Here is a 14,173-nt window from a genome sequence, read left to right as displayed (position 1 = left end):
ATAAATCAACTGCACAATGATCACTGGGGATAATTATAAATTGTGGGGTTTGGTGGTTTTGGATACTGGTGAATGTCGAGGGATAGCTCTAACTGCTGTCATTGATCTTTCATCCTTGTTTTAAGAAAGCCTAAGTTGCTTCTGTGTCTGGATGCCATGGATAAACAGCAGCAAATCAACCTTGCCAAGACAGCATTTTCCTGGCAGTAAGGAGCTCTGAGAAGGAGTTATGTTTGTTGATAATGTAATCAGGGGCTCCAAAGCCTGCTCGAATGCACTGGCAGCCAAGTAAAGGACAAGACTCTTCTGTTCGACTTGGTGAGAGCAACATTAGTTCATAGAGCTTTCAAGTTCTGTGACTGTTTCAGACCTCACGGTGCTCACCTGTAGTTTTTCCAGTTCCCTCCTTGATTCTTGCAGTTTGCACTATCTAGGACCACCTTTAAAGCACATTTCAAAAACCTGAATGATAAAGTCAGCTTTTCCCATTTGGTATATTTTGTAAAGTACAGGCTGGAATAAACACGTAGCAGGTTTGATCGGGTTTCTGTACCTGCTTCCTAGTTGCTTTTATTACCTCAAATAATGAAATTTAATCTCAAATGATTAGGATGCTGCTGTTTCCAAGAGTATATCCAACACCATCCACCAGTGAAGTCGCCATAGTTAGTGCACAGACTCCTGACTCCTGACTTTACATTCTGGGATTTCAAGATGACATAATCACCAGCAATGTGTTCTCCAAGGTCCATCTGTCCACAACTCTTTGCATTGATTTGGAATTATTCATGCCCAAATCTCAGTATCTTCTCAATAGTTTAATATTTATTTGATTTTTTCCTGTTTTTATTTTCCAGAAAAGGCATCTATGTCTTGTGTTAGTATTTATATCTAAGGGAAAACTATTGCTATTGCAACAGGTCTATTGCTACAGGAATTCTGCAAAGCAATCAGCAAGTAGTCTGCAATTATCTCTTTTTATACCCACCACATTCTCAAAAGTACCTACATTACCTACAGAGTTTCTCTTTTCATTATTTCCAATTTTAGAAATTGTCAGCAGAAATAAGAAGCATAAAATTAGTTTATATTCATGGTGAATTAACAAGGTTTCCCAGCTTTTGGGATTTCTGCATTCAGAATTCCATGTCTCCTGCTTTTGGGATTTTTGGCACATACTGCATACCACACGTGGGCACTTAGCAGACTCTGAGGTGTGGCAACAATAATTTGAAAATGTTATTATTATTTATTTGCAGTGTTAACTTAGGTAAAGAGGAATGCTTAAATTTGCAGGAATTTTTCTTTGAAAGATAACATCAGAGATCTTTCAAATTTATCTACTTTTTAAAGGAGTCCTTAAGAAGAATTTCTTGCTTTTCTGAAGAATAAGGCTAGACTGGATTAAATTCCATTCTATTTGACAAGTAATTGCAGTGACCGATAATGATTTTTCACACTTTGATGATTGTATTTAAACTGTCACATTTTTATAAAATAAATACTTTCCACACACAGAGTATTTTCCCAAAGTTTTACAGAATTATCAGAAAGACATGTATTTGCAATTTTGAAGACTGTTGGCTAAATATCTGCAAAGAAATCTTTTCCTTAGGAAAATGAAATAATTTCACAAAGCAAATTATTTGATTAACGGTGGCAGTACTCAAGGTGCAACATATGTGGTGATATTCTGGTAAAAGGTGGTAAATTGTCATATTATCTGTAATTTTTGCCCAGACAACTTAACTAGTTTCAGGAGAAATTCTGCAAGAGAGAATGGCTCTCAGAATATGATTTTTGCCCACTGCACACTGCCTACTTTGCCAGTAAAACCCAGGCTGCTGCTGAAGGTTTCAGAAAAAAATGCTTTTGTACTGAGAGAAGAATTCACAAAGGGAGGCCAGGAGATGAACCTGTGTCTGTGTCTGCATTAAAGGCAGAGAAACATACAGTGCACTGTGTGTGATAAGTGTGGCTGCCTGTTAAATGATATCCCATGACTTCCTATGCTAATGGGCACCTCCGGGTAAAAAAGATGGTGCTAATAAAGCCTCTGCTCTGCCTTCCTTGGAACAAACACTTCTGGCACTCAGAGCAGCTCTCTGCTTCCATCCTCATACACTTTCAGCCTGTAGCCAAGAGCAGCTCTCTGCAATTTATTAAATTAGCTCTAAAAAAACCCCTCAAATACAGTCTTTCCAAGCCATTTTTCCCTAGTAAGTCTGGGCCAGTGTGCCAGGGCAGGGCAGGAGAGCACAGCTGAAAGAAAACAAGGATGGCTTGAGTGACAGGAGGTGCTATGCACTGGGAGTGGAGCAGAACTGTCTTTGAGCTTTTTCTTGTTATACTCTACCCTAAATGAACCAGCTCAGATACAGCAGGAAGGTTTTTTCCCCATTACCCCTTTTTCTTTTTTGTCTCATTACTGTTGGGTGGTGCATAGTAACAGTATCTGTAGGGGAAAAAAACCCCAAAGCAGTAGCTGACATGAGTCAGAGGTCTGATATTAACCATTTCAAGGGCAGTGCTCAGTTCAGTTTTTCTATGTTTAGCAGCTCTTTCTTGGACAGTCATTGCTTGAATTCCTGTCAGGAGGATGAATGACTTCCCATTGATAAGAGAAACCCATCTGGGAGTGCAGCAGTCTGCTTGAAACAACGAGAAGAAAACTGTACTTGATAGTGAAAAGACACAATCCAGCCTGTTCCAGAGCAGCAGGCATTATTCCTTAAGTTGCACAGAACCCAATATTTAGGATGACATTTAAAGTTTCTCCTTTTATTTATTTTTTTTCCTTAAGAAGAGATTGATACAGTATAAATCTTTAAACAGGATCAGCAAATTACTCCTCCTAGGTTATCAGTGGAGACCAGAAGCTACGTCCTGTCCATGTGCAACTTGGCACAAGCTGGCAAACTGCAGGGCACCTGCACTAATTGTCTATGAAGAGAACCAACAGTTCCACAAAAACCAGACCGCAATTGATAAATAAGAGGCACAAAATTAAGATTAACAACCAGTATATTTGCAGCCAGCCAGCCACTCCCAACAATGAGGTTATTGTTACCCATTAGGTTTTTTTCATTTGCTTTGCATGCACTTGCATACATACTTTGCTATCACCATCCATTTAATTGGATACTTTTGTCATCTCAGACTATTCTGTTCTGTTAGCATGAAAATGAAGTGAAAATGTCATCCTCCTAAACACAAGATTTTAAAAAATAAACAGCTGAATACAACATAATAGTGTCTTTCAACACATTTGCTCCTGAATGGAAGAAGCCAGCTGCTGGGCAGGTACTAAACCCCCCCGGGTTTTGTGTCTGGCAGACTGCTTATAATGCGACACCAAACCTTCAATTCATACTTCAGCTAAGGACATATTAAAAATACGAGAAGTGTGCTACAAAAGTGATTAAACGATCAGCTCTGTGGCTAATAACACACTAAATACTCTCCAAAATATTTTTCCATCACAACTTGGCCTCTCCAGTATGTTTGGACAGCATAAGCTAAACAATTCTGTAACACAGACAGATGTAACCCCAAAACCAGGAACTTACAGAGTGGTAAATTTCTATCTACAGTGAGCATTTTTTAACATACTTACCACTGTGTGTAGCACAAGCATAGCCAGGTTGTCATTCTAGTCTATATGTGAGGACTACAACTCATTTGTTTTCTCTGTGTTTGTCCTCTCCCTACTGCTGACAAGAGTGCACTTGGTTAGGGTATTTTTTTAAATTGGTGTGGAAAGGTCCAGTAAAGCATATATACCCAAACCTTCCCTTCTATGTATTTCCATACTATTTTGGATTGAGAAGAAAGGATACAGTCCATTACAAATTTTATATCTATTTCCCCTTTAAAGCTCACAGCACATGACTGTGCTAATAGAAAATACAGCTGTAAAGGAAAAAGATTGAATCTCAGAAGAGAAGTTAAAAAAAGTCACTAATCAAGTGGGAAATTTCCCAATAAAACCTAGAGGGAGTAAGACACATACACAGAGATTACAAGCAGGTTTACTCTCTCAGAAGAACTGTCTAGCTGGACTTCTGGAAATAGAGGGGTCTGACCAACATTGCACTTACTTTGCTGTACCCTAAATAGAAGAGGACTATAAGCAGCATTTTTCTCACAGAGCTGCTATAAAAGCATTTAATTTGCAGGGCCCTGCTGACACTCACAAATGCTATTTCACAAGAACATCGCAGAATGTAGTTAACATACTTATTAAGTAAAATTGTGGCCTGTATGCTGACCCAGCCTTCCATGACTGAATCCCTGGCATATTTGAGGCAAGTTCCTCATGTAAACAGGTTAATATTTGAAGTCTGTGCAGGCACTCTAATTAGTGTCCTTTGCAATGCCAGATCACACAGTCCTGGCTTGTCAGTGGTGTAAAGGACAGACTGGGGAGTGCAGTGGAAAGTTTGTGACAATGGTAGGTGAAAGAAGTGCTGGCATACTTACAGTTGCATTTCTTCTGAACAAATCTAAGCTTGCACGCTGTTCGGTAGGTGGACAAACGGATGCGATCCAGATCCTGAGCCCCTAGTGGAAGAGAATAACGGTGACATTTGTATGGAATATGACCTGTGCGTATCTTTGCTGGCAGGGAAGCCAGAGAACAAAGAGGACACATGAGCTGCCTCCATTTAACAATTTTCAAGGCTCTCTCCTTTGCAGAGAGAGTAGAGAGGAGTGAGGAGTAACAAGGGGAATGTCAGGAGCTACAGTGTTAAAAGAATTTTATAAAGGAAGGCAAGGAATAGTCAGCCCACTGTGTCTGTCACTTTGAAGAACAATCTGGTCAAGCTGCAGGCTAAAAGACACACTGGCCAGTCTCCAACAGCACGGAAAACCTCAGTCGAATTTCAATATTTAGCAAAAAAAGCTCATAACAAATATCTTTAGCTGACATGCCACACCAGAGCAAGGTATTGCCAGCAAACCAAATCAGAAAACATACTGTGCTGTAACATAAAGACTTATGGCAATCTGCATAAGGGGGCAATGATGAGGGGTGTTAGGCCTTTCTCCATTTTGTGGATGTATATTCTCTGCAGTGGAGACATCTGAGGGTCAGCTCTATGCTCCACACAGAGCCTGGCCCTGGCTGCTGCGACATAAAGATCCAGTAAGATTTCTAAAGCAGCTGTCTAAGAGATGGGAGCAAACTAAGTGGCAGCTACCTCACAAACAAGGACAGTACACAGGGGCCAGTATGGGGGCAGAACCTGGCCAACAGTGTCCAACAAACTCCTCCAAACAAGGTACAGCCAGGATGTAGGAGTGGAATACAGCCCTGCTTTTACACAAGCTTCCTAAATGCTTTAAGATTTCTCAGCGGAACTGCTTTACATGTGGCCACATCTGTAGCAGGATACTCTGTCTAAGTGTGGGTTAAACTGCTCAGATTTTCTCCCATTTGCACAAGTTATCAGTGATGGATGGGAAAGGTGCATCATGCTGCTTTAGGTGTTCAGGAATGCTGAGACCAGGCTGACTCCACAATCCCAAAGCTAAACCTCCTGGGGACATGAAAAACAGTCTTGTCTGAAAGAAATCAGCACTGGTGAGGATGTGGCACACAAAGTTCCTGATAAAGCAACAAGTGATAGTACTGATAACTTACCTAAAGCTGCTGAGCTGGCACATGTAGCCTAGAAACATTTGACGGACAGTGAGTCACTTTACACTACAAAATCTCAGTTCCATTTTTCAATGGCAGGGACTTCTCACATGCTCCTTCAAGGCATGTATGTGGCAATTCCTCCCTTGAGTGGGGATGCCCCTCAAGGTCATTCCTTGAGGCCAAGTGGAAGAGATTTGTTCACAGTGCTGATATGGATTAGTAAAACCAATCTGTACTTTATAATTATCAAGCTACTTTTGAAATAATTTATTTAATAAATAGTGCCCAATATAATTAGTTATAAGTATCTATGCTATCTGGTAAATAATTTTGATTAAAATATTTTAGTTTAATTGTTATCATAATCATAAATTTAAATAAATATTTATTTTATTCCTATAAATACATTTGGTTTGCTATCCCTAATCCTGCATGATGAAGTCACATAAAGTATCAATTACATCTATATAATCCTTAAGAAATAAACTCTTGATCAAGTCTGGGACTAGGATTGGATGGACTCTACTCACACTACTCTGTGAGAAGGAGTTTCCAGAGTGAAGAGGGTCCTTTCTGCACCTTGTGACTCAATTGGAGGGCTTCCTTCCCTGATAAATATTGCCTGAAGCTTCCATTCTGCCTTTGGCAGCATTGCTCACCCACACTTTCTTAAACAATGTTATCCTTTGGACCAAATTTTTCAAATGTCCTCTGGCCTATGAGATGAAAATAAGAATAATACTCTATATTTTCCCCAGATTCTGCTCTTTCCCTGAACAAATTCTCCCTCCCAGGGCTTCCAGTTACTCCTTTTTACCAGCTGCACCATCTGCTTGCTCCTAGGAGAAATTACCTCTGACTACTTAACATCAGGTATGGGAAGTATTTTTGTGAGTTTTTTCCATCATATCCTCTACTGTTAAAATTATACAGGTTTTTTTTCCTTCTCCATTAGTATCTCACTGACAGCTTTAGGAAAATTTCTTTACAGGTGAAAGGGAGGATAAAGCAACACTAAGCTTTTCCTTTTTAACAGGACAAATAAGTAAAATGAATGTAACTTTCCCCCTCTTAACTTCAGTTAAAGCTACCAATAAACTTCCAGCACTCCTTTCTAAAACTTCAGCCTTTTAACAAGACTTAAAGAGTGAAAGCAAAGTGAGGCTCTCGTTCATTGAGCTTCTGAGGTAGCAGTAATAATCCTAAATAAACAAATTTGTAGGCAATGTTGCCTTTTTTTTTTTTTTTCTTTTTTACTATTTGCACACACAGTGGATGGTATTATTTTGATATTATTTCGGGAGTAGGTGTTGCTGCTAAGACCCTGGAACAGGGTCTGGAACAGACAATTTAGTTTTGTCATGATTCACATTTTGCCACAGTAAGAGATCTATTTGTCAAATAGCTTCTGTAGAAACGTGCCATCACTTACATGATGGAGAGTCCTGAAAAACAAGTGGAAGGATGTGCAGGACTGAGCATGGCAAACGAGACAGCAAATTTATAACTTTCCTACAGGATTGCCAGTGGTCTCTCCTTCCTTCTGCCCGCTGGCAGTGCCTCACTCCGTCTCCTTTGAATATGCTCATGTCATGTAACACTGTTTGTAGTTTATAAAAATAACAAAGGGACACACTGCAACTTTGCCTGCTGTTTTCTCACTGGAAAATATGTGCCAACAGTGATGTACATTTTGAACTCTTCATCAGTTCTGATGGGCATGTCAGGTCAGACTAAGGTAAGACTAAGACCTAGCAGCTTGATGTCCAGTAGAGCATTTTGAGTTATAAGACAAGCTTTAACAATGGGACTCTACAGAAAGTGATAACGATTATGATTTTAATTCACAAAAGTTTGTAATTTGGAACTAGAAGGATGCCTCTTCTGAAGGAAAGGAAATAAAAAAGGACCTCAGTTCTGAAAAGTAACTGGACCTCTCAAAACACAGGGAAAATCACAGTGGTCCAAATTTAAAGTTAGAATCAAACCCTTCTATTCCTTGTTCAGAACAAACTTCCACTTACAAAGGTTTGAAAACTTGGATTTAATTTTTTCTTTTTTTTTTTTTTCCCTTTTTTCTATCTTGTGTAGTCTGGAACATGACCCACTTTGTAAAATTATTGTGGGGTATTAATGTCAGACTTGCAGATGTAGGTCCTAAGAACCGAAACCACTGGCAAAAGCCTTTATATTACGAATTTTCTTGCTTTGATATTGGCAGGTCGTGGAGTTTACCTATCACCATAAGTAATGCCTATCAGAATGTTAAGAAGCTTCACATGGTCCACAATACAAAGGGCACCAGAAGCACATGTTTTTGTTAAACATGTTAAATGTGTGGGCTTGCACACAGCCAGGGGAAACTGAAGGCAATACCAGGATGAATCTTGGTTCCACACACAAAGGCATCCGAGGGGCTCTCAGAATGCAAAGTTCACTGCTTTATGAATATGGCTAAAATACATCCAGTTTTTCCACAAAGACTGAATATTTTCCTCTCCTTTTGCCCAGTTGGAACATCCAGTTCTCTGTGTGCATATGTAGAAGGTGGAGGAAGAGAGGTAGGCAAACATAAAAGGGAAGCACACGTGAGATAAACCAGACTGAAGTAAATATGCCAAAATACTAAAATGTGAAAGAAGAAAATAATAGACTATAACTACTGGTGTACGATACAGGAAAATAGTCCCTCCCCTGCCTCCAACTGCTGATATTCCCAACACCTCCTTATGTCCTCCAAAACAATCCAACATCAAAACAGCCTTCAAAACTGTGGAAACAAACCATAAATCCTCACAGCAAAGTCCTAAATATTTTAGGAGTATTTCAAACTAATTGGAATTAATGGTACCTATGCCACTGACTTTAGCTGATAAAAAATCAATTGTAATTCTAATTAAAACTACAGTATGTTCTGATAATGGACAAATACATTTTTTGATTCTGGCTGAAGTACACTACCTCTCTCCAAGGGTCCAAGACACTGTACATCCTGAGTTGGAAGGGACCCACAAGATTCATTGAGTCCAACTCTTGGCTCTGCACAGGACACTCCCAAAAATCACACCATGTGCCAGATAGTATTGTCCAAATCCTTTTTGAACTTGGTGCTGTGACCACTTCCCTGGGCAACCTGTTCCAGTGCCCAACCACCCTCTGGGTGAAGAACCTTTTTCTAATATCCAGCCTATACTTCCCCTGACACAGCTTCATTCCATTTCCTCAGGTCCTGTCACTGGGCAGCAGAGAGAAAAGATCAGTGAGAAATACTAATGAGTTACAACAGCAAGTGCCATGCGATACTGAAACAATTACAGGGCACAACAGAGTTAGTGGACAATGTGGAATGGGCCAAAACAGCTCTTGGTCAGCCATCTGAATGGGAAGTCTTTGATTTGGAGAGCTCAGATGTAGGGCTCACTCCCAGGGAACAGTCCTGAGCTCACTGAATTCACCAGCACACACCTGGCCTTTCATTATGCACAAGAATTCCAGCCCCAGTAATGCCCATCTTAGTCTCCCACCAAAGATCAGGGAGCTCTGTCATTGTTTACTACATGGCATGGGACAAACAGCAGGAAACTTAGTAATTACACACAAAACTCAGGTAAATCTTGACATGTAACAGAATTTCCTGGAGAAACAGTGGATTGGTTGTAAGTGAAATTAGAGATGACTGTCAGAAGTGCAGAAACATTGTTAGCATGGTACATCCCTGACACACTAGTATGCAGGGAGCACAGAACCTCATTAGGAACTATAAAAAAAATCACACTGAAGTGGAGTATGAAGCACATGAGTCCCTGTACTGTGTCTAGCTGAGATGCATTTAACTTTCTTTATGGTGGCAGTCTGCATGGTGCTGTGTTTTAGATCTGTGGCTAAAAAAGTGTTGATAACACACCGCTGTTTCAGCTGTTGCTGAAGAGTGCTTGCACAGCACCAAAGCTCTTTTGTTTCCTACTCTGACCTCTCCCAGGGTTGTCTGGGGATGGGCAAGATGTTGGGAGGAGACACAGCAAGGACAGATGGAGCCCCACCTGGCCATAAGGTTAGTCCAACCATATAGTGTCACGCTCAGCATTAAAACTGGGGTAGGAAAAGAAGGGGGTGAGGAGTTTCGTCTTCCAAGGCAGACACAGTATACTGCAACTAGCTGGGCATCAGCCTGCTTTTGGGAAGTGGGCAATAGCCACATTTGCATCACTGGTTCTTGATTTCTGTTGCAATTTTTTCCCCTCTTTCTGTCTAATCAAGTCTTTATCTCAAGCAGTGAGTTTGCTTGCTTTTACTCTCCCTATATTCTCTCCCATTCCACTCGGGGCTGGTTAGGGATTAAGCAAGTGTGTGGGAGTTTGGCAGCTGGCTGGGGTGAACCCACTACAGATACCTCCAAGAAAAGATGCAGCTTTTGGAGATCTTTATCCCTCTTCATTGCAACCTTTGTATTCCATCATCTTTGTCTTAAGAAACTACTGATTAAAATAATTCCATTAAAAAATCTGATGTATAACACCCCTCTTTCCTGCTTTGGTCAAGTCAGCCCACTGTTACGCAGTTTTGGTCTCATGACATTCATTTGTGCAATGGAGATTTGAGGTGGAAAGCTTGCATAAATTTTACTGACATTGCATAGCAACTGGCTTGGTCTATCACAGCAAAACATTTCCAGGAAGTACTTACGCATTTCTGCAAACAGCTGCCTTCTTTCTGCCATGGTATTTCCTCTTTTCCCACAATCTTCAATCATTCTGGAAGACAAAATCACGTGGAATCATTAAGTATTATTCCCAGACTGAACATATGTACATAGGCATCCGAAACTGATCCTGAAGAACCTTTGAGGTATCCTGAAGAACCTTTGAGGTTGACTGGTGCTCCACATGTATCCGATGCCTTTTGCCAGCTTCTCTGTGGCGTGGTTTGTGGAGAACCTGGTCCCCAAACTGTCCTCCATTCTCTGGACTCTGCTTTCAAGCATTTGTTTCCCTCCCGCCCCTCTCTCCCAAAGGCAGTGTTCAGTTTTTCTGCTTGATGTAACTAACTGGCTTACATAACACAAGCTCTGAAATTCATTTTAGGTTTTCTTAAATAAGGAATCCTCAGTTTAAATTATGTAAGAGAGAAGAAATCATAAAATATTCGGATATTATTTTATAGTCTTGAAAACTATGTTCTAGCCAATTCTATGTGGAGTAGACAAAAAATATAACACACAACAGCAATTAAATCTCTACTCCATAACATAATACATGTTATTTACCCAAGCAAACATCTCCCAATATTCATTCAAATTCAGGACACTCTATCTCTGATTAAATGAGTTTCACAAAAAGGCTCAGAAGTAAGAATATATTTTCCTTCACTTTCAGATGAAAAAAATCCTTCGACTATTTTGAAGAGCACTACTGCTGGATAGAGCAGAGAGAAAAGTGACAGCTTCTCTCAGAGCCAGCATTCAAACCATAAAAGACTAAAGCTTTCAGAGTGAAGATAAACATCTTTAGCAGCACTCAAAAATTAAAACTAGTGTCAGCATCACCACTTCCTATGGGTAATTACCCTGTCGAACCAATATCCTTTCCTGCCTGCCAAGCCTGGTTAGAACTTCTGACCTGCATTTTAATCTACATCCTCATGTCAACTAGACTGTGTAAAATAACATCACACTACCTAGGTTACAAAGGAAATGTTCTACAGAAGCCTGCAATCAAAAATATTGCACCGTATCTCATAGCAAACCTCCATATGTATACTACAAGAAGGATAAAAGTACTGGATGCTGAAGTCTACCATCACCAAAGAATTCAAGGCAGAAAACCAGTTTCCTTTTATTTCCCAAAACAGAGAGGCAATCACATAAGAGGCGTTTTGTTGTGCGGCAATTTTTTTTCCCCTTTCAAAACACACTGTTCAAATGAAGTAGTGGTACATTATAATTGCTTTTTTTTTTCAAATAGCCTATTCAATTCTCAGAGTACAGATAAAGACTCTGCTAAAGTGCTATCTATGGTGAACATCTTGTGATGCGAGCAGCAGTCTGCCAGGAAGTGGACAAAGGGTATGGACACAGCCTCTTTGCAGGGATATTCAAGTTCACTTCATATTCAAGCACACTCTCATTTGTCTGGGAGTGATAGGGATGTGTGTAGAATGGCATTAAGTCTGAGCTAATATATCACTCAGCCTCTGATCTTAGGTAGCTGGTGTCTTGCTAGCTTGGTGGTGTCAGGGAAGACTCAAACCTCCCTGCGAAATGAGATATCTCAAGATACACCAGGCTCAACCAGCGTCTTAATTAGACAGCAAGAAGTAATATCTTTTTTACATGAATCAGCCTTAAATCTCTCCCCATAAAAGATTAAAAGCAATATAATTCCTCTAACCACGACTTGAGTTCCCCACTCCCTTCTGTTTCTAATGAAACCCATAGTAGGAGATAAATTTGCCAAGGGAAATGATCAGATCTCGCAGGACAGGTGGGTTAATAAAGACCTTTGAAAAGATATCATCTTTTACCAGGCAGAACAGTTGAGTGAATACTTCAGAGCAAACACAATTTTTGATTGATATTTATTGCTAGTAGAGTTGGTTATAGGCAATCATATTTTTCTCTGACTTTGCCTATATTCAGCATTATTCCACAAACAATGTGCAACTTGTTTTCAGCCAACATACTACTTGTGGTATTTGACTGAGATTGGGTTAATTTGATTTTGGCACAAGGATGACATCATCTTCCACTTCTTGACACAACTGACATGTAAATCCTACAGATGTTTCTTCAGTTAATAATTTGATGTTTTCATTCCAATGATGTTCTCTACCAATTGTGAATCTTGTGATTGCTACAGATTTTATCACAAACATAAGGGGTGCAACTTTATTCTCACTTGCCTCATATTGCCACCTGGAGAAAAATATTCCTTAGCTATTGCTTTTAAATATCTTGCATAGTATGGAATGTAGCTCACCTGTGACCTTATTCACCATGCAGAAGAATTTTCCCAGTTGAAATTAAGTAACAAAAAGTATTTTTCAAATAATGCAAATTGTACAGTATGTTTTCTACTTCCTTCAGAGACCATGTTCTAGAAATGTCCCATTAGTGGGTGGGAAAATAATAATTCTTTAACTGGTTTTCTGTTTTCTGCAATTCATCCTCCCTTTACTTACTGTTTATATCTCTTCATACAAATATGTTCCCTGGACCTGATCATAATTTTTCAGAATGTCCCATTATCTTTTGAAATTGAGTCACCCTTTTCACTGCTGGGGATTACCAGGCCTGACAAATAACTTCCTAGGAGAAGAAAGGAACTTCATATTTATGTTTTTAGGACTCTTCTTACAGCCTTCACCCCAAATGACAATCCTAAAATTCTCTGTAGCAGGGTATATGCCATTAAGCTAATGAGAACATTAGTGGTGGCAGTATTTTCAGATACATTCTATCCCTCTTTCCTATCTTTTCCAGACAGAAGAAAAGTGATAGATGATGCTCATCTGCCAGAGTGTTGGTACTTCTGAGTTGCCATTGACAGGAATTCATTCAGCTGCATCTTCCAAGCTTTCCACATGCATTTTTAACTCCAGAATGTGCTACAGCCCAGGCTCAACTAATGCCATTGCCAAGGTGCTGGGCATCTCCCTTTTCAGGCTTGTCCCCTGTGACCCAGGTACACAGCTCTACTCTTCAACTCAGATTACAGACTCCTGCTTTGAGCCCATGATGTGCTCACCTCAGTCCCTGGGGCTGTCCCTGAGCTAATTAACTACAGTCGTGTCCCAGTATTTTTCAGTTTGCACACAGCACATGCCACATCACAGAAAAAACAGTACAATTTGTTCTACATGGCAGAAAAGCAAACCACAAAGCAAACTTTTATGTGCTTTGCAAAACAGTAAACATTTCCAGAGACATAATTTTGAAAAAATATTAATTAAAGTATACCTTTCTCATAGTAGGGATTAGATTACATTTGTCTTCTATGGATTCCTTTCACTATCTTTTTCCCTTCACTCTTCTTCCCAGGAAATAGCTCCTCCACTGCAGGTAGGGAGAACACCTATTGTGCATCTAATTAAAATTCTAGTCACAAGCTAATTAGTAAGGTACCAATTAGAATGGTATTAAGGTTTCAATATATTACAGACATTCCAAAGCAGAAATCATTCCAAGCGTGAGGTTTCCAGCCTCTGAAAAAGATTCTGTGAATGTTTCATTTTCAGCCATGTTTCAAGCTGAAAACTTTTAATGACATTAGTAGTGCTAGAAAGAAAAGAATAAATAAAGAATGTAGTTTGATTGGAACTATTTTGACTACAATTTCATCTTCATGCTTATCATATATCAGAAGCATAATTGGTCTATTTTTTAATATACTTTTCTGGTTTATAAAATGTGGATGTGAATATCATATAATATGCGTAAGGTGGGAACTAAATGCCTCATTTATCTTTTCTGTTGTGCTGCTTGGATTATGAACACTGCAATAATCTCTCTCACAGTAAGTGTTTTTCTTG

At 39.6% G+C, this 14,173-nt stretch overlaps 1 protein-coding gene across 9 annotated transcripts in view; it reads right to left on the bottom strand.

The window, feature by feature from the left end:
* The window catches only part of DTNA (dystrobrevin alpha), a 221,268-nt gene that overhangs the window by 85,422 nt on the left and 121,673 nt on the right, over positions 1-14,173 (bottom strand). For all 9 annotated transcript variants that reach the window (XM_033080078.1, XM_033080157.1, XM_033080240.2 and 6 more), the window contains 2 exons: positions 10,331-10,398; positions 4,483-4,563 (listed from right to left, as the gene is read on the bottom strand). In XM_033080078.1, coding sequence (XP_032935969.1) covers positions 4,483-4,563; positions 10,331-10,397 — 148 coding nt within the window. In that variant the 5' untranslated portion in view covers position 10,398. Of the gene's footprint in view, positions 1-4,482; positions 4,564-10,330; positions 10,399-14,173 lie in introns of those variants that run through there.

This window comes from Catharus ustulatus, chromosome 1, assembly GCF_009819885.2.
Source record: "Catharus ustulatus isolate bCatUst1 chromosome 1, bCatUst1.pri.v2, whole genome shotgun sequence".
Lineage (NCBI taxonomy): Eukaryota > Metazoa > Chordata > Aves > Passeriformes > Turdidae > Catharus > Catharus ustulatus.
The sequence above is the reverse complement of the archived record's forward strand: the minus strand, read 5'-3'. Positions and strand labels throughout refer to the sequence as shown.